At 39.5% G+C, this 21935-nt stretch overlaps 2 protein-coding genes across 3 annotated transcripts in view; both read right to left on the bottom strand.

Annotated features, from left to right (window-relative positions):
- cpne2 (copine II) overlaps positions 1-15431 on the bottom strand; it is a 56655-nt gene extending 41224 nt beyond the window's left edge. Inside the window, exons 1-4 of the mRNA XM_085414694.1 lie at positions 15297-15431; positions 9345-9538; positions 614-793; positions 352-426 (exon numbers count right to left, since the gene is read on the bottom strand). Coding sequence (XP_085270820.1) covers positions 352-426; positions 614-793; positions 9345-9521 — 432 coding nt within the window. The 5' untranslated portion in view covers positions 9522-9538; positions 15297-15431. The remainder of the gene's footprint in view (positions 1-351; positions 427-613; positions 794-9344; positions 9539-15296) is intronic.
- Positions 15432-16724: 1293 nt separating this feature from the next.
- Positions 16725-21935, bottom strand: part of nlrc5 (NLR family, CARD domain containing 5) — a 38536-nt gene continuing 33325 nt past the window's right edge. For both annotated transcript variants that reach the window (XM_085414693.1, XM_085414692.1), the window contains 7 exons: positions 20677-20760; positions 20320-20403; positions 20139-20222; positions 19967-20044; positions 18927-19010; positions 18692-18775; positions 16725-18586 (listed from right to left, as the gene is read on the bottom strand). In XM_085414693.1, coding sequence (XP_085270819.1) covers positions 18505-18586; positions 18692-18775; positions 18927-19010; positions 19967-20044; positions 20139-20222; positions 20320-20403; positions 20677-20760 — 580 coding nt within the window. In that variant the 3' untranslated portion in view covers positions 16725-18504. The remainder of the gene's footprint in view (positions 18587-18691; positions 18776-18926; positions 19011-19966; positions 20045-20138; positions 20223-20319; positions 20404-20676; positions 20761-21935) is intronic.

Raw genomic sequence — 21935 nt, 5'->3', positions numbered from 1 at the left:
CTACCCTTTAAACAGATCCTCAGAGGGTCTGAGGGCTGTTTATGATGGCGGTCATGCTCTGAGTCTCTTACTTCTAATTAGATCTGGGGGCAACATGGCGACCTGTCACACCCCAGTTTAAGGAAAATACTAACGCTAATAAGCTTGGGGTGTCTTTACTTAATTTATTTAAACCAACATAACTGACGATCCAACGGGAACTTACCCTTAAATAATCTGGTCTCTTCTCGGGACCATTCCTATTTTATTTTTGTAAATAAAGTTTTTAAAAAACAAATAAGTTCATAATATTCATAATATTCAGTTCATAGTTCATAATATTTTCTTTTAAGAGACAGTAGACATTCTTACTGTAATGGATCCTTTGCCAGCTTGCTTCCCATTGGCTAAGATCAGGGGTCTGTGAAGTTTCTTATTGGACACAATCTATTGGATCAGGACAACAATTATTTATTTTTGAAATTGAGCAAAAATCCACTTTAAAATACAGTCTGCATCTAATTGTAAGAATAAATTCCATCTAGTTCAGTTTATCCTATCCCTTCTTCTCTAGACTATACCTGTAGTTATAAAGAATATACTTCAAACCAAAGAAGAAGAAATCATTCAGTACCACTCCCAGTGTGCAAACAAATGCTCCCAGGAAGTCGTGCTCGTCGAGCTGTGTGGCACACTTGTCTTCATCGAACATGGCAAAGCGAAGTTTCTGGATTTCTTCAAAGTGGTAGTCCACCTGGAACTTCACCCCAAACACTGGATTCAAGTTGTTCACAGCTGTTTCAGTGCGTCCCAGCTAAAGGTCAAGAAACAAGGAGAGAAAAATGCTGTAAAAATTAAATAATTCCACTATTGTCCCTTTTAACGATTCACAAGCGTGTCATAGTCCTGGTCCTGAACTATCGAGCTCTGTCCAGCGCTTGTTTTTAATTGATCATGACCTAGGTTATTCCTTCCTCAACAGAATGCTCTTGTGTCCTGTTGTCAGGTCTTCATCTCTCTGCTAAGTTGGTTTCTATTTTATTTTGGCAGTCCTCTGTGTTTTATCCTTAGTTTTACTTCCTTTGTTTTGTTATACCTCATTAGCCTCACCTCTTGTACCCAGTTGTTCCCTGTTATCCTGATTAGTCTTAGTGTGTCAGTTTGTAGAAAGAGCTTTGGTTGTCCTTTGTTGTGATATCTGTTATGATTTCCTGTGTGTCCTCTACCAGTTCGAGTCTTGAGTTTGGACCTTTTTTCCTTGTTCCTGTGTTTTGGATTGCTTTCTACCACCATTAACAAAGAGCTTTTTTTAATCCTGCCTGTAGAGTCTGGTTTTGTGTAGACACTACATTACCAAAATAGCTGCTCACCTGCATCTAACAGTCTCAAAGTCACCACAAAATCTAAGCTCCGTCCCTTCCAGCAAAACACAAGTGGCTAGTTTTTCCCTTGGTTTTCTGTCCATGTTCCTTAAACAAGACTTGAATGCCAAAATAATAGGTTAAAGTAACTGTGACTCTTCTGTTGTGGAAAACTGCAAGACTGGGTAGAATCTGCAATCTTGCAACATGTGGCAATTTATACGGAAGGTTTGTAAATTCTTAATGAAAGCTTAAAAGACTAAAAATAAATGACTAGAAACATAATAATGAATTGAATTATTAGTATGAATACATGTAAATACTATCATACATAATCATCAATTTAACTTTTGAGTATTTAGTTGCAAAAGTTTAAATTATTAAAATTAAAATTAAAATTGGATTTTATTTTGGAATTTTACAAAGCTGCAAAAAACAAACAAGTTTTTATATAGTATAAAAATATTACTGTTTGTGTTTACAAAAAGCAAAGCATGTACATGCATACAGTATGCAATTTAATAAAGTGATACTGATATGTATCTGGCAACTGTAACGCACCAAACGACTGTAAAATAGTTTGAGTCGCTACATATGCGTGTCTGTGTTTCTCCAATCTTTTTTACTCTAGAGATTCCAAGAGAATGATGTGTAGTCTTAACATTAGTTTTGACACACACTTCTCTAAAAACATTTAATACTGAATGCATTAAACAAGAATCAGCCTCGGGCAACTCTTCAGCATCCCTGATTGTGACACCAGCATGTCGTAAAGTCTGTGGCGCCCACTCGAAGCCAGGATTCCCCCCGATAACAAGATGCAGCTAAAAAAACAAAACAAACTTGGCCAGTGATGATCAAATCTGTGGGAGTGTGTTAGACAGAGACCCAACAATGTGCCTCCTACCTGCCATCCCCAGAATTACTATAGATTCCTATAAATATTATACCTTTGTCTGACGTTGGGTTGATAAAGAACAGCAGATTTATCTGAACTTTTAAAGTAGCCTGCTGCGGTGGTTTGTAGTAAATGTATCCTTAAACCAAAACAAAGTCCTAAAAAGCTGCAGCCGTCTGACAGCACTTTATCCAATTTAAGGGCCCTTTCCCCTAAAGCCATTGTTTTTGATGTTTCTCAATGCGCTGTGTTCTCATGGCCCCAGAGAGCAGTCCAGACAGCAGACAGATAAGAGGGTGTGGGTGCCTGAAAAGAGTGCTGTGAGAGTCATGTTCTTTGCTCTGACTCTTCTAAACCAGGTAGTTGACTGGCTCATCCCACTACTCTCCAGCCTGACTCACCCACGACACGTACAATCATTAAACGAGGTCACATATACTCAGCCTGTCACCACTGAATATAAAAGGCCTTAAAAAAGTTCAGCTCATTCCTATAACGGAGACGGGAGGGATGAAATGCAAACCACTGGATGTCTAGAATTTCAATCTGGAGAATTTAAATTAAACTAACTGAACTTTGATACACACCAAAAAAGTGAAATTCTTTTTGAAAGGAAAACTCTTATTGATGATCTCCAAACCTATGGGACCTTTGGTGTCAAACACAAAGCCCAGGGGCCAAAATCAGCCTCCAATAACTCCAATCTGTCTCACTGAACGGATTTTGAAAATGTGAAGGAGGGCGTAAATTTTACACTTGTACAGTAGACGTATTTTCATAGGCTAATCTGTTCAATAATTGTATGCTGTTGTAATGCTGCTCCTTTGACATAAAGAGTCAGATACCATCACATATTTGATTTGGCAGTTTTAAACCAGATACCCCTCCTGATACAACCCAAAAGGGGATTTGTGTCTCTAGCTGGAACTCAAACAGTGACCTTTAGTTTGCCAAGCAAATATGTCAACCATCAAACTATGGAGCCATCACTATTGCCCTATAGTGTCTAAGACCAGCCAAACATCGAACAGTTTTTTTCTTGAGCCCATTTCCCAACATCTAACACTTTTATTCATAGTAACATTTACTGAAGGCACATCTAGACAGTTTATTAACCTCAAACGAATCTCCAATTCTGCAGAATCCTGGTATATTTTCTATTCACCAGTCTTTACTCAAAAACCCCTGCAGCAAACAGCAGTACCGCCATCTATTACTTAGCTGTTCTTATGCAATTACACCTTCTTCTTTCATCTTTATTTCCTGCAACAGTTGTAGAGAAATGAATTCCTTGATCCTGATGGGTCCCAGTGGTTGCATACGATCTTCCAATGTTCATATATATTGTATATACTCCTTTCACTATTCTTGTTTGCTATTTATTCCTGATGTCTTTACTATTTACATTTTATTTATATTTATATTTTATTTTAATTCTGTCCAGTACATGTACAATAACAATAAAGGGCTATTCTATTCTATTCTATTCTATTCTATTCTATTCTATAAAATGTACCTTCCTTGTGCCTCTGTGAATGCTTTTATCTAAGATACATTTCTCTCTGACTGTAGGTAATGATATTAGTACAGAACTGAGATACTCCAGCAGGAAAAAGGTTTTAACTTCACCCTGCTACCGGTGCTTGCAGCACTTATCCATCTGTCTGACTCATGGGAAGGGAGCAGTGGAGAATGGCTGCACTTCGTAGCTTAAAAACTCAAATTATTGGGACATCACAGCACGCCAGCAGGCTAAAATCTCATAGCAGTGCCTCTGTGGATTTGATCCTGGTTCACTGAGCTTTAGAAATGAATCAGATCCCTCTGGCGCTTCATGCCTCCTTTCGTTTCTTATCTGTTTATGTTTACTACTAGATAAAAAAGAAAAACAACAATACAGGTCACTGAGATTACTTCAGATAGAGGCACTGCCCGCTGCAGGAAAAATTAAGCTGTAGAACTGCAGCTGGAGGAAACAGGTACAGGAAGAAAAGTACAGGTACTGATAGGGTTATGATAGATAAATAAATAGACTTTTAACAAAACAAATGCAATGGATGTGCATCCCGCAGCTTAATTTATAGTGAGTTAAAGGAATTTAGAAGCAATCTGTTATAAGTGTTCGTGCCTTACATTTGAGCGGACACTTTTATTTTTTTCATTCAGCAGACAGGGAGAACCTCCCCCAACAACCCGCACCCCATAACATAACAAGGACACTTCAGCCCAACAGCTCAATACCAAGATGTTGAATCAATGAAACAAACCAAAGCGGCTCTAAAGACATCGGTGATGATGTTGCTAATAAATAATCACTAGGACCAGCCTACAGCACCAAAACAATCTCTGCTAAACACTGACAACTGGCAGGTGCAAAAATGTACCAGTGAAAGTGTGCTTTGGCTTTACAGTTTAAATTTAATGTGTTATAACCATAAAAAATGCAACACAGTGGCTGTCAGCAAAAGTTACTTATTTAGTCATCAGCTACAACAATTTTAATATAATTTGTGTCTTCTTTGTGTCCCGAATCATGTCCAAAGTTCACTTTCCTTTAAGCTTCAGTCTATTTACCACCATTTACTGAGGCTTCTAAATATCCCGTGTTTATTGTGCACTCACTAACTTTGTTGTATGTTATGGGTTACTGAGCTGAAAGTCTGAGTTTTCAGTGTCTCTTTGAACATGGATTGATCACCATGGTAACTTGTGCTTACTGCATAACCCGATCTGGAGCAGATTATGTTCAGCTTCAGTTTAAAATAGTCTGGCGCACAACATTTTCAGTCATTCAGTCTATTTACAGATGATACGAAGGAGCCTTTACCGCCACTGAAATAATATTCTAGCAATGAGTGTTTTCATGTTATGCAAAAGAGAAAAAAAAAGAAAAAAATCTAATTTTCTGCTCTTACTTTTGATATGTGTAATTACATATCAAATATTCTGGGGAGTCCTTAATCATTTACGAGTGGAAAATTCAAAACAATACTCTGGTGTGGAAAGTTTTAAACCTAATATTAATCATACACTTGTATGAACTGACTGTCCGTGTGCTGAATTTCTATTCTTTTGATCGAACAGCTAAATTTAATAACGTAGGAATTTAAATTACTGGAAACTTGGAACTCTGGGGACTAATCGTAGAGCTTTGAACTTGTGATAAATGTAGAGGTGTGTTTATTTTTTAAGACACATTTTTTAATATTCTTATAACGTATTTAAAGATGAAAATTACTACAAAATGTCAGTTATATGGGGCTTAATGTGAACCATGCATAGGCCAGTTTACATTGGAATGAATTATAACAAAACTTACTGTTGAGTATCATTTAGTATCACAAATGTAGATCTAATAAATAAGGCTGCATTTACTGCAGAGGACTGTTAGATTTTTAAACCCTCTGGTTTGAATATGCCACTGCCTGTGAGTTCTCACTTACAGTGTTACAGGCTTATATCTCGGTTTATAACACGTGTTGAGATTAGTATTGGGATTTGGAGTTGGAAGCTCGGAGAAAAAAAATCCTTGGATTTAGAAAATAGCCTCGGTAGTGTGATACTTGGGTGCCACATCATTTACATAGCTGAGATCCATATTTCTGTAGACCTATCACATTCTTCAAAGACTTTCTAACACTAACTTTGGCTGCTATCTCCCATTTATGGCTACAGTCATTCACTTTCTTTTGCCTTCTTCTTGTTCTGTCACTCATTCATGTCATCACCTCGCTGTCTTTCTCTCCTCCTCCTCCTCATCCTCCTGTCTTTCTCTGGATAATTTCCCCCTCGCCTTCTGCTGCACCCTTTTCTCATCTCCCTCTCTCGCACCTCCTCGTTCTCACACTCTTACCCTTTCGTACCCACTTTTTCTCTCTTTCCCCTCCCCGATGGACCCAGCTGCTTCTCACACCTCTAGCTCACAAGACAGACGAAGATAGACAAGAGACTGAGACACGGAGACCTAGAGAGGGGAAGGCTGGCGACAGGAACGAGAAAGACAATCAGAGAAAAAAACTGAAAGGAACAGGAGGAGATCAGAGAAGTGAGAAAGCTGAGCGTGAGTAAAACAGCGAGCTGTGGATAATATCCGCGAAAAGGTTCGGGCCTCATTTCGCCTCCTCCATCGTTGCCTCACTCTAGGAGCACTAAGCTTTTGTTTCCCTTCCCGTTGCTATGGTAACTGTTGGCAATTTCACATCGGAGCCACATGCCCTGCTGACCGACAGCTAGCTGCAACCCGAGGCACTCGCCTACACACACACACACACACACACACACACACACACACACACACACACACACACACACACACACACACACACACACAAAAAAAACCCAGATTGCTCTGTTGACCAGCTGTTAGCTGCAGAAGATTCGAAGGAGGAGCCTGCACACACCAAAGCTTCATCACCGTCTTCCTCTTGAGCATCTTCAACTTGTTTCCTCAGTGGGTCTACATGGATAGACCATGTATGATCAGGACACATGACAGCCACTTCCTAGCAGTGAATGCACAAAATATTAACAGTGCTGTTCCGACATAATATGGACTTTGAGCAAGTGGGCTGGTAGTTTAAACGTCATCAAATGTCCGTTCCAACTGCGACGGTCAGTCGTCTCCATCACATGCACCACGTTTCTGGAAATCTTCAAAACAGATGTTTGCTAAGCTGCTCTGTTTAGAAATATAGTAGCTGGCAATGATTCTGCCTATTGATTTTCATGAGCAGTGTGCTGGAGTCTTGAAAATGGCCTCATGATTATTACCATCTTCTCATGTTGGACCTCTGCACCGACGCTTCAAACCTGACTCAAGCTCACAGCAACAGTCGACGTGCACTGTGTACTTTTACTGCGCCTCAAGTGCGCTTAAAGTGAATTAGTAATGGCAAAAAGATGACTTCACAAAGCTGGATGAAGCGTTTGAAGACCTGTTAATATAAACTAACCCAAGAAAAATACATAATTACTGTGAACTGAGAACTATATAAAAATAGCTAACAAACAGCAAAACCAACTGACCAAGATCTGATACAAACTGGAATTTAGCAACAGAGTTGCTGCACTTCAACCTATTACCCCAGTTGTTGCTATTTGCAGGAAACAACCCAAACGAGCCAGGCTTGCCCTAATCACAATCATACTACTGTTCTAATAATGCTCTCCTAGCATTTTGTTTGCCTTAGCAAACCATCTCAATGAGCTTTTGGGAAAACGTATTTACACATATTTGTACCATTAACTCCTTCCCCTCATTCAGCGGGTACTGCGGCAGATAAATTAAAGGTGCATCAAAGCTACTGAGCTAAGATCTGTTTCTTCTGCTTTGGACTCTCCAGCTGTCCATAAAGCCGAAGCAGAGAAGAAGAATTAGCAGCTGATTTCAAACCAGTAACTTTCTGCTTTGAGTCATGAGCACACATCAGTGAGAGCCTCTACTGACCAGAAAGGATTTCAGTACAGCTGTTGTTTACTTCTCTGTTAGTTTTCTTGTCAACGGTAAAAACCAACAACAACAAAAACGAAGGTATAATCACTTCTTTATGCTGTCTGGACCTGTGCTCTGGTTTAAAGAGAATAAAGTGACGTTTTATGCCATTCAACTAGACTTCAGTGCCATCTTGTAATGGATACAAGGAACAGGTGAGTGAATGAAAGTCAACACAGTCAAAATGATTAAAACCACCTGAGTGGCTTTATCCCCGATGGGCATTTCTCATCACTGGTATGGACCACCAAGCCACTATACACATAGTTACCAGTTTCTGACTTATAAATGTCAAAAAAATAACACTAAAGGCCTTAAAATCCAATGAACAGCTAATGCAGCAGCCAAAGGCATTCGTTTTCCACTGCCTGTTCAATAAAGATACACGTAGCCACCATGATACCACGCGCTGGTTGGTAAAGGTCACAGTAAAGTCTCAACCTAAGCATTTTCAAAATCAATACCTCAGCTTTATGAAATCTGACTATGAAACTTAGGGCAGTGACTGACAAGTAGTTAGCCTGGCAAGGAGCAAAGGAGCTGATGGATGTTTTCCTGTAAATTTCTACACAACTGGATGTCATTAGAAAGAATGCGTCACTTTTTTACAGCTAAATGCTTTTCTAGTTAATTTTTGATTATCTCAAAGCATTTTTAATCCTCAACTTCCCAGTTATTGAGTGTTAAAGTGAAGTAAGCTTGTCAAATTGTAAAAATTTCTCTTATATTCTGTGAACACATTCCTTTTCCATTCCAGGCAATTCAAATGCAGCAACAGAAAGCCACACTTCTAATTGGAAATATGGCTTTCACTTCAGTTTAACCCTGCACCTTTAAGAGAAATGTCATCAGTAGCAGCTTTTGGTGTTTCCCCTTATTTGGTGCTTTTCCAAAGTTTAAATCAGAAAAAAAATTTTGTTTAACATGATGATGCATCCTCGTGAAACCTGAGATTTTATGGCAATGATTTAAAAATGTCAAACATGTATTACTGACTCTCTTTCCGGTTTTTGTGCCTTTGCCCGAGTCTACACTACTTGTCTTAGATTGGAATGCCGCTCATAAATCTTGCAACATCCTATTGGGCTCAGCATGCCATGGCTGATGCCAGATGGTCAAGACATCATGACTTTGGATCTGACTCACAACCTATAGGCTCTTCCTGCAGAGTATCATAGACTACAAACAAAACCTTCTGGTTCCCTTTCCTCGAGGAGCCAGCATGGTGGATGTAACCTTAAAAGCACTTCTTAGAATTATTCAAATTTTCCATCCTCCCCTCAATCTTTTTATTTCTGCACTTTAATCTTCTCTCTCCACCTCCCAGGAGTCGCTATACACAGTGTGAAGAAGCGCCAACATGGGTTTGACTACTTATGATCTTAACAGTAATATATCAACTCTCTGTTCGGCCTTTCCTCTTCAGTCTGCCATTCCATTCTCCATTGATTCTGCACCATTAAAACAAAACAATCCTCTCATTTCTCGTGTCATTTTCTGTAGTCTTTCTCATCACTTGTTCATAAAGGTGTGGGAAACAAATTTCCCACACGTGGGACTAATAAAGGTTATCTTATCTTATAAAGGATGTATGTCTCTCCATCCTTTACTGTACCTCCACCCAGTTTCCATCCACTTCGTGGAAGAGAACGCAGAATGGATCCGACTTGGAGGCTACATCTCGATCGAGCAGGCTGGACGCAGTGACCGACAACTCCACCCGTGTGACACAGTGCTGAGGTCCGACACTGCGCTTCTGGCCATCAGTGGCCAAGCCCAGTGTGTAGGCCATGGTCACACCTGATCACCCTGAAGGAAAGCAAACAGGCAGAAGTAGGCAGAAAGACTTTTAGTTTCATACTTCTTGACACTTAACCAAATATGTCATCCTGTCGATTGACAAAAATAAGATAAAACAGAGCTGCTGTGATTATTAATAACAAATCTCAGCACATTCTCAGCTTGTGCAATGAGAATATGTGCAGTGATATCATGACAGTGAACTAAAACTCTCTGCATTACGTGCAGTTAGCTGGTGGAAACATTACACCTGAAGATGCTACCTTTGGCTCTGTGAAGTGGTGAGGGTTATTTTTTCACAGACTAAATGAATTTATCCTCTGCAGAGTACCATCATAGCAGAGCTGTTACAGCCTGCATCACAGCATAGGCGCACATTCACTCACATTCCTATAAACACCTTCTTCTGTACTTTTTTGCATAAGTGTTCACTCACTGTGTGATGGGAGCATCAGAGAGCAACCAAAGGATATCTGGCATATCAACCACCAACCTTTTGGTTTCTAGATGACCTGCTATACCTCCTGAGCTGCAGCCACCCGGAATAGAACATAGAAAATATATCATATGTTTAAAATGAGAAAATGTACTATTTTAAGACAGCATTAAGGTCATTATGAAATTGCTGACAGCAACACAACAGTGTATAAATGTCTGGGAACTGAGGAGACCTGCTGCTGGACTTTTGGGAGAGGCAAGCCATCCCATTTTTGTTTGATATAGGATTCTAGCTGCTCAGCAGCACTGGATCTCTGTTGTATGTTTTCTTTGCACTAAATTTTTCCAACAGCTAAATGGTCTGGACTGTAGGCAGGTCAGTTTAACACCCGAGCTCTTATACTGTGCTGTTGGAGTAGCTGTGGTTGGGCTTTATCTTGCTGAAATATGCAAGGCCTTGCCTGAAAAAGGGGTCGACTGGATGCAGCCATATGTTGATCTAAAACCTGTATACATCTTTCAGCATGGGCACATTGCTAACTCCATAGGCACTAATGCACCACCCTAACATACAAGATACAGGCTTTTGACTCGAGTTGGTCCAAGGTGCAAGCTTGATGATCCCTCTCCTCTTTGGTCCATGTTTTCCAAACAGAATTTCTGTGTTAACAGGCAGCGATTCCTGGAAGTGTTCCCGAGCCCTTTAGATGATTTCCATGACAGAATGGTGCCCACTTTACAGTGGGGCAAAAAAGTATTTAGTCAGCCACCGATTGTGCAAGTTCCCCCACTTAAAATGATGACAGAGGTCAGTAATTTGCACCAGAGGTACACTTCAACTGTGAGAGACAGAATGTGAAAAAAAAATCCATGAATCCACATGGTAGGATTTGTAAAGAATTTATTCGTAAATTAGGATGGAAAATAAGTATTTGGTCAATAACAAAAATACAACTCAATACTTTGTAACATAACCTTTGTTGGCAATAACAGAGGTCAAACGTTTACTATAGGTCTTTACCAGGTTTGCACACACAGTAGCTGGTATTTTGGCCCATTCCTCCATGCAGATCTTCTCGAGAGCAGTGATGTTTTGGGGCTGTCGCCGAGCAACACGGACTTTCAACTCCCGCCACAGATTTTCTATGGGGTTGAGGTCTGGAGACTGGCTAGGCCACTCCAGGACTTTCAAATGCTTCTTACGGAGCCACTCCTTTGTTGCCCGGGCGGTGTGTTTTGGATCATTGTCATGTTGGAAGACCCAGCCTCGTTTCATCTTCAAAGTTCTCACTGATGGAAGGAGGTTTTGGCTCAAAATCTCACGATACATGGCCCCATTCATTCTGTCCTTAACACGGATCAGTCGTCCTGTCCCCTTGGCAGAAAAACAGCCCCATAGCATGATGTTTCCACCCCCATGCTTCACAGTAGGTATGGTGTTCTTGGGATGCAACTCAGTATTCTTCTTCCTCCAAACACGACGAGTTGAGTTTATACCAAAAAGTTCTACTTTGGTTTCATCTGACCACATGACATTCTCCCAATCCTCTGCTGTATCATCCATGTGCTCTCTGGCAAACTTCAGACGGGCCTGGACATGCACTGGCTTCAGCAGCGGAACACGTCTGGCACTGCGGGATTTGATTCCCTGCCGTTGTAGTGTGTTACTGATGGTGACCTTTGTTACTTTGGTCCCAGCTCTCTGCAGGTCATTCACCAGGTCCCCCCGTGTGGTTCTGGGATCTTTGCTCACCGTTCTTATGATCATTGTGACCCCACGGGATGAGATCTTGCGTGGAGCCCCAGATCGAGGGAGATTATCAGTGGTCTTATATGTCTTCCATTTTCTGATGATTGCTCCTACAGTTGATTTTTTCACACCAAGCTGCTTGCCTATTATAGATTCACTCTTCCCAGTCTGGTGCAGGTCTACAATACTTTTCCTGGTGTCCTTCGAAAGCTCTTTGGTCTTGGCCATGGCGGAGTTTGGAGTCTGACTGTTTGAGGCTGTGGACAGGTGTCTTTTATACAGATGATGAGTTCAAACAGGTGCCATTCATACAGGTAACGAGTGGGGGACAGAAAAGCTTCTTACAGAAGACGTTACAGGTCTGTGAGAGCCAGAGATTTTCCTTGTTTGAGGTGACCAAATACTTATTTTCCACCCTAATTTACGAATAAATTCTTTACAAATCCTACCATGTGAATTCATGGATTTTTTTTTCACATCCTGTCTCTCACAGTTGAAGTGTACCTCTGGTGCAAATTACTGACCTCTGTCATCATTTTAAGTGGGGGAACTTGCACAATCGGTGGCTGACTAAATACTTTTTTGCCCCACTGTAAATGCAGTACCAGAGGATTACAGGCATTAAATAATGTTTTCCAGACTTGTGCACAGAGATTTCTCTAGATTCTCTTTTGATGATATTATGTACTGTAGGTGAGGAGATATTCAAAGTCTTTGTAGTTTTATATTGATTCTGAAAAATGCTGAAAATTGTTCCACAATTTGTGAAGATAGTTTTTTGCAGATTGTTGAACCTTGTCCCATCGTTACTTGTTCTTTTTATACCCCATCATCTTACTGACCTGTTGCCACTTAACCCAATTAGTCACAAAATGTTCCTCCAGCTGTTTCTTTTTAGTGCCACTTACTTTAACGGCCTTTTGTTTTTTTTAAATGTGTTGCTGTCATCCAATTCAAAGTCATCTTAAAATGACACATTTTCTCAGTTTAAACATTTGATGTTTTCTACATGCAACTGTGAATGAAACATGTGTTTATGAGCTTAACACCGGTGAACACAGGTATATCTGATAAAACTAAGTTATGGTCCTGTTCTATTTAGCATGTTGATGCCATTCTTGTCAGTGAGCATACACAATGCCAGCACCTCATCCAAATGGAACAGAGCCATAATTAGAGTTATTAATTACACCTGTGTTTACCCTGAGCCAAAATGGCTGCTCAGTAAATGGACAATTAATTAGACCAAACTAAAACAGAGTGCAGGTACAGAAACTGGCTGAAACATTACCGAGGCTTAAAATGACAGAAACAGATGTGCAGAGATTTTCCTGTTAGGCTGTCATGAAAAAAAGATAAACAGCCAATATCAATATTATTCATAACCTATGGTCACCATCAGCTCAAAAGTGTCTGCCAGTGCCACGAAGAGTGAGTAAATAAATGTGCTACTCTCATGTAATGTAAATGTAAAACTGTAGGTTGCTGTTACATACACACAGATGGCTGGTGTCCAGGATAAACCGCAGTTTCCTTGACGTAACTCTAACAGACAAGCATGTGCATGTGCTCATCTTACGCTGTATCCAACCAAATCCTAAATTACTGGAGACACCGCTGAGGAGAGAACACGAGATGCTCCCAACACCCTGGGTGTCTGTATCTGTTGCCACGCAGAGAGCACAATTACAGAAATCAGTGTTTGACATTTGTCGAATGGAAGTAACATTTTAATGTCACAGTTTGTTTGTTTTTTTAAGTTGTTTGACATATGTGATATCTAACGAAATGAGTGGAAGTTTACCCAGATAACAGAATTAGTAAATCCCCATTACATCAGATCACCTTGAGAATTCGGCTTAATCACACAAATGGTTCTGTTTGGCTAAAAATACCCAATGAGTACAAATAAAACAACACTGGTGTAAAAAAAAATCCACTGGGGGCATTATGAGAGTCATAGTTACCCTGTGATAAACCCAATGATACCCAGGATTAAGCACTGCAAAGACACACACACACACACACACACACACACGCTGCCCTGAGCCCAGATCAAAGCCATTACCTCTAAACTAAAGAAGCCTCAGGCTAGGAACGGAAAAAACAGAAAGAGGGAATACACACACACACACACACACACACACACACACACACACACACACACACACACACACACACACACACACACACACACACATCTTGAAACAATTGCTGATTTTAGTAAAAAATGTTGTGAATATATTCTCAGTGGTATTGCATTTGAAATAATTCCCAGGTGGCTTTAAGGACAATACAAACAGCACCGCACTCGTGTCCAGATCAGTGGTTTTGTTCTCACAGCGGCATGCTAAAAGGATGCTGTCTGTTGCTAAGATACTAATGTGTCATAAGCAGCGTGCTCCTCCCGCTCAGCTCCACTGTGATGTCAAACTGGTAGTGGTGATGCACTGAAAATACCAGTGCAACATTTTCATTCACTCGCTTTATCATTCATAGGTGGAGAAAAGCGTGTTTTGACTGGCTCAACTACTTTTACTCACTCGCTCCTTGTTTATGGTCTCAGTGGCAGTCTCCTGTATTTATAGATGCTATTAACAACTCCAGTGAGAGAAGGAGCAGAGAGTGGGATAAATCCAGCTTTAAGCTGACACCTGCTCTATCCCTTATATAGAAGTCTGAATGATTAAGAATAAAAAGACATCACAGATTGCCAAATAGCATTATCAAAGAAAACATGGCTTCATGAAGTATGCTACAATGCACCAGAGCAGCTTTAAAAGGTGTGCAGTATATTGCTCAAGTGAACTGTGCTGCACTTTAACTGGATTCAGGATAGGTCCGCAATATTTGAGACATGGGGGGGGTGAGCAGGATGAATGTTTTCTAAAAGCAACTGAACCTCACAAAACTGCATGTTTCTTGTACTGTGGCTCTAAAAGACCTAGAGCTGCTATTGCATCATTTTTGGCTACATGATGCACTTTGTGTATGAGTGCACTGTAGAAAGAAAACACAAACAAAATCCAGGTCCAGGTGCAGGCCTCTGACTGTACTGACCGTGCCAAAAAGCTTCACACCTGCTCACACCTGCAGGATGGGCAGGCAGCTTAAAGTGACTGACTGAGGCGGAAAAAGCATGGAAGCAGATGCCAACTTGTTAATACTAGCGGAAGGATCAGCACGCTTTAAGTGTAATTACAAGACCGGTGAGCCATATTGGTGCCAAAGTGGCCAACATCAGTGAAGAGTAGACTCCAGATCTGAATGAAGGAGAGAGATGTGCCAACTTGACCATTAAAACTCTCTTTCACACACACAAACACAATACCTGTCTATTCTGTACCATATTTCCTGTGATATTTTTTTGGTCCTACATGAAAGGTGCTCGTCAAAACATGACATCTTCCCCACATCCTTCCGTGATTAACCTCCAAGAGAAGCACACCGACTGTACATTTTGGCTGCAAGGGTTATTTTTGCGTCTTAGAAGCTCCCCGGTTCCCCTTTGACTCGGGAGCTGCTGTCAGATCTCTTCTTCTAATGTAAACCCAACAGGAAAATGTGAAACCGACTCACCTCGGTAAATGACGAACAACTTCTCCGCCGCTTTTCACTTAAAAAAATCTTTAAGTGCTGCGCACAGTAAAGAGAGAGGAAAAGCAGAGCCAATTTTCCTATAAAGGAGTGAAAGCTGAGGTTAACATTTTTTTTATTATTAATTTTTTTTTTTAACCGGAGTATCCTGGAAGGCGCAACAGTGTGTGAACACAAACCATCCTCGTAGCCTGGACTGTGCTCTCTGCGCCCGGCCACTGAAGGACGGAGTTTAATAAAGCCAACAGTGGTGGCCTCACAGCGGAAGTACGACAAACCCACTCCCAAAACAAAAGCGGAAGAGTCAAGCAGAAAAAACTACTTCCGGTTAGTCATTCATGAGCGATCAGTGTCTATGTTTTCCATAAAATTACAGAACAGGGAAAAGATGCATGTTTTTATACCCTAGTTAATACGGGGAATGCATTTATTCCACATTTAAAACATTTATTATTTTGATTTTTTTTAATTTACTAAGTACTTAGTTTATCTCTAAAACATGACTTTAATCTTCTTCCTTGTGAATAGTACAGACACCAGGCCCCAAGTTTGTTAACTTTCTTTTAACACTACAGCCACATTAGATGTAAAATAAGGCTATTTACAGTACTCAAAAGCACGAAAGAATCAGCACTTTAAAGCATTATTTTGAAAGTATTTTTTGCTTCTGCTAAACGCAGCAAAGCCAAAGCATGTACATCTGCATGCGCAGTATTTTATGTGTTATGTATTCAGTCTTATTTTAGTTTCCATTGTTATTTAGTTGAATTTCAATAAAATGTAAATTACCCTTGTAAAACTTGACATCTTTAGTCACATTTGCATGTTTTTATGTGCTGCGTGTAAGCACGCCCACAGTTTCAGAGTCTCGTTGATCCTGGGGTATACACAACATTTTTCTGATAATTTCATATGAACATTGTGCAAGAATAGCAAGCAAAGCAAATCCATCTTCTACGGAGAGAAATTTGCCTCCAAAGGGTTGCAAATGCGTACGATATGATCCACAAGCGTAAACTAACCTTCATAAATGTTTACAATGATTTGTGTCTAACTTTTTAAGGACTCACGAGTGCTTCAATCCACACACAAACACCTGAAGTAAAAGGACCCAAGTTTTGGTAATCCTCATGCAGCCCATTCTGCAGTACCACTGTTAACCACAAGAGGGCGGAAAGCGAACATAAATGATAACATTTCACTGACGTCCACAGCTGCGAACGCAGCTGCTGGTGCCGCTGACAAGGAAACAGGAGAGGTATAAATTGTGCTTTCCACAATGAGCAGGACGTAAGATGACCTAATCTACACCAAAACGATGTAAAGACAAAGCATAAAGCAATCAGGTATCAACTTTTAATTGTTGACATTGAGAACAAACCAGAATTTTTTTAAGTTGTATATTATAGTTGAGGTGCATATTTTTGTATTAGACTTTATTTAACTGGCATGTATTGCTAGAGCAGATTTTGCTGAGTTTGTGTCTTGTTGACCTGTTTAAATTTAACATCATACTTTATAAAACCGCTGACATAACAAAAAATAGAAACTCAATTTAAAGTTTTCTAATTAGCAGGTCACATCTTAATGCAACTCATAGTCAGGGAATATCAAAAGTATCTGCAATTTTTCTGTCAAGCACAACCTGCACACAAACCTTTCAAAAACTATATTTAACAAATAAGCAATTTTAAATCCTTTCAGTAAGAGCCAGTGTTGCTCCAAAAATCAAAGGAAAAATAAACAAAACAAAACAAAAAAACGGACAATTACACACAGGAAAAGAGAAAGGAATAAGGTGCATTACATTCAGAAATCAAAGCATCAACATGACTTTAGAAAGTCAGAAATACAACTGGTGCGACCTGCAAAAATTACAGTATCTTCTTTTGGTCACAAAGCAAATACATTCCTATAAAAATGTTTCTTTTTAAAAATTTTAACCCTGATTCAATCACAGCTCAATAAATACATACAATTTCTTGTGTCCTCCTATGATAAACAGCAGAAATAAATACGCACATTGGATAGAGACCACGACCTAGAGTCACCATAGGAGCAGGTAACTCTTCTTTTACTGTGACTTTGTGATTTCTTGTGTTTTCAGTAATGTGGCCTCTAATTATTGTAAACATTCCACAATGCAAATTGACTCCTCGTATCAGAGTCTGCAAAGATATATTCATCATTTCCTCACAGGAAAATAACACAGTGTGGCCTTTATTTTCACAGCAGTTTGGGAGCTCAGTGGTGTGCTACTGAAAGGCGGGGCTCAACACAGGTTTAGTGATTTCACACTTTTTTAAGTGCATACATAAGTTAGTGTAATCTTTTTTTTAAAAGCCATCTTTAATGTACTTTGTGATTTTTTCTAATTTTATTGTAACAAGTTTGAAATGATCATGTCATATGGGAAATACTGTAGTCCCGTTATAACAGTAAAATATTATCTGTTCAATTCAGTAGGGAAGAATTTAGTCATGAGTGTGATACATTAGTTAAAAGTGAACAGGCGGGACCTGCTTTGTTTATGTGTGTGTTTTTCCTTTCTCCCAGGAATTCAATGATAAAACAGGAAGCAGCTGGCCAGTCTCTCAGCATCACTCACTTGGGTGTCCTCGCCCACCTACTCGCCTGCCTGGGAAGGTGATGACAGTATACCCTCTACCGTAAAAAAAACTAATTCTACTGCTGATTATTACGACTGATTACAAAAGTAAGTATGTTATTTCAGTGGCTTTGAAGAAAACACTTTTTGTTCAAAATCTAGTGTGGTGTTCTACTGATCAGCTGAGCGTGCCACCTCTCCCAATTTGTGTCCATAAACCTCTTTGTGTGCTCCCCTGTTAATCTGACAGCAGCTTTTGAAAAAAAGGTTTCAGTGGCTTCCACCCGTCTCCTGCTTTGTGAAACCAAAGGCCAATCAGTGCAAAGTCAGGGATTTAAATAGTTTCAAAAATACATTATTTCTTCTTGTTCTAACAAACTTATTTCAACTGTACAGCCGTGTTTCAATAGAGCAGCACTTAGAAAAAAAACCCCCAAAACACTTCAAGCAAAAAAAAAAAAAAAAAAAAATTCTCACAGATTTTTAAGTCAGTGTTGGCAGAAAAAGTACTGGACTGTTCGTCTGCACTGGTGCTGATGAACTGGAATTGTGCTTCTCAACTGTCAAGCAGTGCAGATCATATCAGGTGGAAGAGAAATTCATCCTTCTGTCCCTTAGACCGAGCCTATGGACATCACCGTCAGAGATTTTGTTCTTCCAGAGTCTGAAACCAAGTTCAATAACTTATAAAGGCCAGAACATTACCACAACATTAGAAATTAATAAGGTTTCCTTGGATAATGCAGGTCTAGCAGTGCAGGAAGTTTACCTGATGAGTTGCAGAGCAGGGCAGAACCTTAAGGCCTTAAGCAGGGCCTCCGCTCCAGAAACACTCAAGCTGTTGCACTCGAGACTGTGAGAAATAAACACTTAATCTCTCATGTACTGAGACAAGAGTTGTTTTCCTTATTGGTTTTATAAATATAAGAAAGCCTAAATGAAAAGTGGAATGAAAAAAGCAAAACTCTTGCAGTTGCGGGTCTTTATGTGTGTGTTTTACTCACTCTATCTGAGTCAGCGTATGACAGAAAGGCAAAACCCTGGCCACTTCCAGTGCCACTTCATCACGACAGTTATTCCAACCCAGACTAGACAGACACCAAGACATAGAGAGAGAGAGGTTTGATGAACAGAAGCTGAAGCATCACGCAAAAATGTTATCCTAAGATGCGAATATCATAAATTACTTTTAATTAAAAACTAGAGTGTTATGTACAACAATACCTTAAATAATTAAATAATCAATTCCTTAAAACGTGTGGTGCTGTGTAAAATTTAGGCAAAAACAGAATGAAATAATCTGCAGAGTTCAATCCATATTCTGTTCATAAGCGGCAATAGAAAACATCCAGTGTTTAAACTGAGAAAAATATTTACTCATTTTGTATTTGATGGGTTCACAGTGTCTCAGCTGGGACAAGGGCAACAAAAGGGTGGAAAAGAAAGTGGCATTATAAAGAAACATGTGGAGACCATTTAGCAAATAATTAGGTTAAAATGCAATGGGTTGGTCACATAGTGGGGTATAAAAAGAAGCAGTGATGGACAGAGGCTGAACAATCTGCAATAAAAAAAACCCTGAATATCTTCTCATACAGTGCATGACATCATCAGAAAGATTGAGTAGATTTGGAGAAATCCCTGTGTGCAAGGGACAAGGTCAAACATCAGTATTGGATGCCTGTGATCTTTGTTCCCTCGGATGGAAATGCATTAAAAACAGGCATGCTTCTCTCACAGAACTCCCTCAGGAATACTTCCAGAAATCACTGTTTGTGATTCATCTACAAGTGCAAGTTAGTGCATGTAAAGAAGAAGCCATATGTGATCATAGTAACTTTAAAAGGAGCTAATATTTTTCTTAAATGCTACATTTCAGTTAAAACCTTTGATGTGTTTTCTATTGTGAATAAAACATGAGTTTACAAGATTGACAAATCATTACATACAGTGTGTGCCAACTCTTATAGAACTGACATGTCCATGAGTAGAACACAGAACAGCACCAGATTATTAAATGTTTGATCACTTTGCTTTATCTTACCCAACTTCCTGTATGAGGGGACAGTGAGCCAGACTGGCTACAACAGGACGCAGCTCTGAAGTCCCAACAGAGGTCAGGCTGAATTATTGTGCAAAAGACAAAAAACAATCAGTAAGTGTAGTCATCTGTGTGAGCTGTGATTCTGAAAATAATCAAAGCAAATGAGTCTTACTTAATCTTTTTGAGGTTCTTCATGCACATTATGGCTTTGGAAAGGCTATTGGAGCCTTCATGGTCAATGTGGTTGAGCGAAATGCTATAAATGACACAGAAATACAGAAGAACAAAAAGGCTGAATAAGTGAGGGGAGAAACACATATCAATAAGAACATGTAACACTGTGTGAGACTTACTCTAACACACTGAGGTGTGTCAGTGATGGGAAAATGAGGGCCATCCTGGCAGCAGTGAGGATTCCCAGTTTGTTATCGGACAGACTGGAAGAGTGCACAAAAAGACATATAAATATGTACATTTTAAAACAATCTTTGAGTTGCTTGAGTTAAATGCCAATTAATGATATAGCCAAATATATAAAACTCAGCTTTTCCAAGGAAAATAAACAATTTTGAAGATTAAAATGTTCACTCAAAAGTTTTGAGGGCTTATTTTGTGCACTTCTTTAGCCAAATGCATGCACATGCAAACTCTTGCACAGTGTTGCAATCAAATGCCAAAAGCACATTTACAGGAATGAAACGCATTCTCACCAGAGCTCCTCCAGGTGGCTGCAGGCTTTCAAAGCCTCAAGCAGCTTCTCTCCTGATTGGTCACTGATAAGGTTCTTTGACAGCCTGGAGGATAAACACACACAGCAAGAAAAGCAAATTTACTCATTTTTAATAACTGTTAATGGACCATGTAAAGTGTTCTGTCAATAGTTTGTTTTTTTGATTATTCCACTTGATGGCGCCAAACCTAACTCAAACTTTACTTTTAAATTATATGGATAATAGACACCCTACACATTACAGTGGATTGATATAGCTCAATTAAATCTTCTCTATAGGTAACTGGAAACCCTTTTGAAACTGTGCCATAAACTACTTAAACGCTTCAACTTTGCAATAATATCATTTACAACTGATCACGGAATATTTAGGACCAAAGAAATTTCACAAGCTGACTTGACTTGTTCTTTCACAACTGTTTGCAAAGACATACTGCATGGTTGGGTGCTTGATTTGATTGATTGATTTGATGTGTGGCAAATGGACTGAAAACACCTGAATTCAAAGATTACGAGATTTGGCCCAGTACTTTTGTCCTTATGGCATAGATTGCATTAGTTACTGGAAGAACTTTGGATTGAATTTAATCTGGGTCATTGTTTCTGGCTATGCAACCTCAGATTCAGAATTCCTTCAGTTTACTTGATGTGTATAGGTTTACTGCCTGCCACAACAATTATTCATTGGGATCTACAAATAAAAGTGGAAGGAAGTAGAGACAGTGAGCCCAGTGGAGGCAACAAAGTTGCAAATTTCTTCATCAAATTTTGGGAAGCTTTCATTCAAGCCAAAGAGTTTAACTTGTGCACATTTAAATGAGTACTTCAGGGGTTCAAACTGGAGCTGGATATGTAAATATGAAGTATAAGCATAAAAAGACCATTCTCTTTAAAAAAAATAAGCATAAAAGCATAAGGGACGGTAATATGAAAAACATCTTGAGCCTGTAGACATTTTGTGGCTGTCAGTCAAACACACTTGGAAGGACGAACCTGCTGCATAGTGCAAACAGTTGGTCCCCATAAAGGAACGATAAAATTGCTGTAACATTCTGAATGACTTGCACGTCTCAACCTGTGGTTCTGATTTATGGCCCAGCATGTACTAATATTTTTATTATTGGATTGTTTACAAAAAAGGCAAAGAAACTACTTCACACTCATGTTGTATATGACAGGATAAATGGAACTCGGCATGAGTATAATCTACAGAAGATTGGTCATGTGACATAAACAAAG

Source organism: Rhamphochromis longiceps, linkage group LG7 (assembly GCF_057381845.1).
Source record: "Rhamphochromis longiceps isolate RC_006_pf linkage group LG7, R_longiceps_female_GT1.1, whole genome shotgun sequence".
NCBI lineage: Eukaryota > Metazoa > Chordata > Actinopteri > Cichliformes > Cichlidae > Rhamphochromis > Rhamphochromis longiceps.
This window is presented reverse-complemented; position numbering and strand designations above follow the sequence as displayed.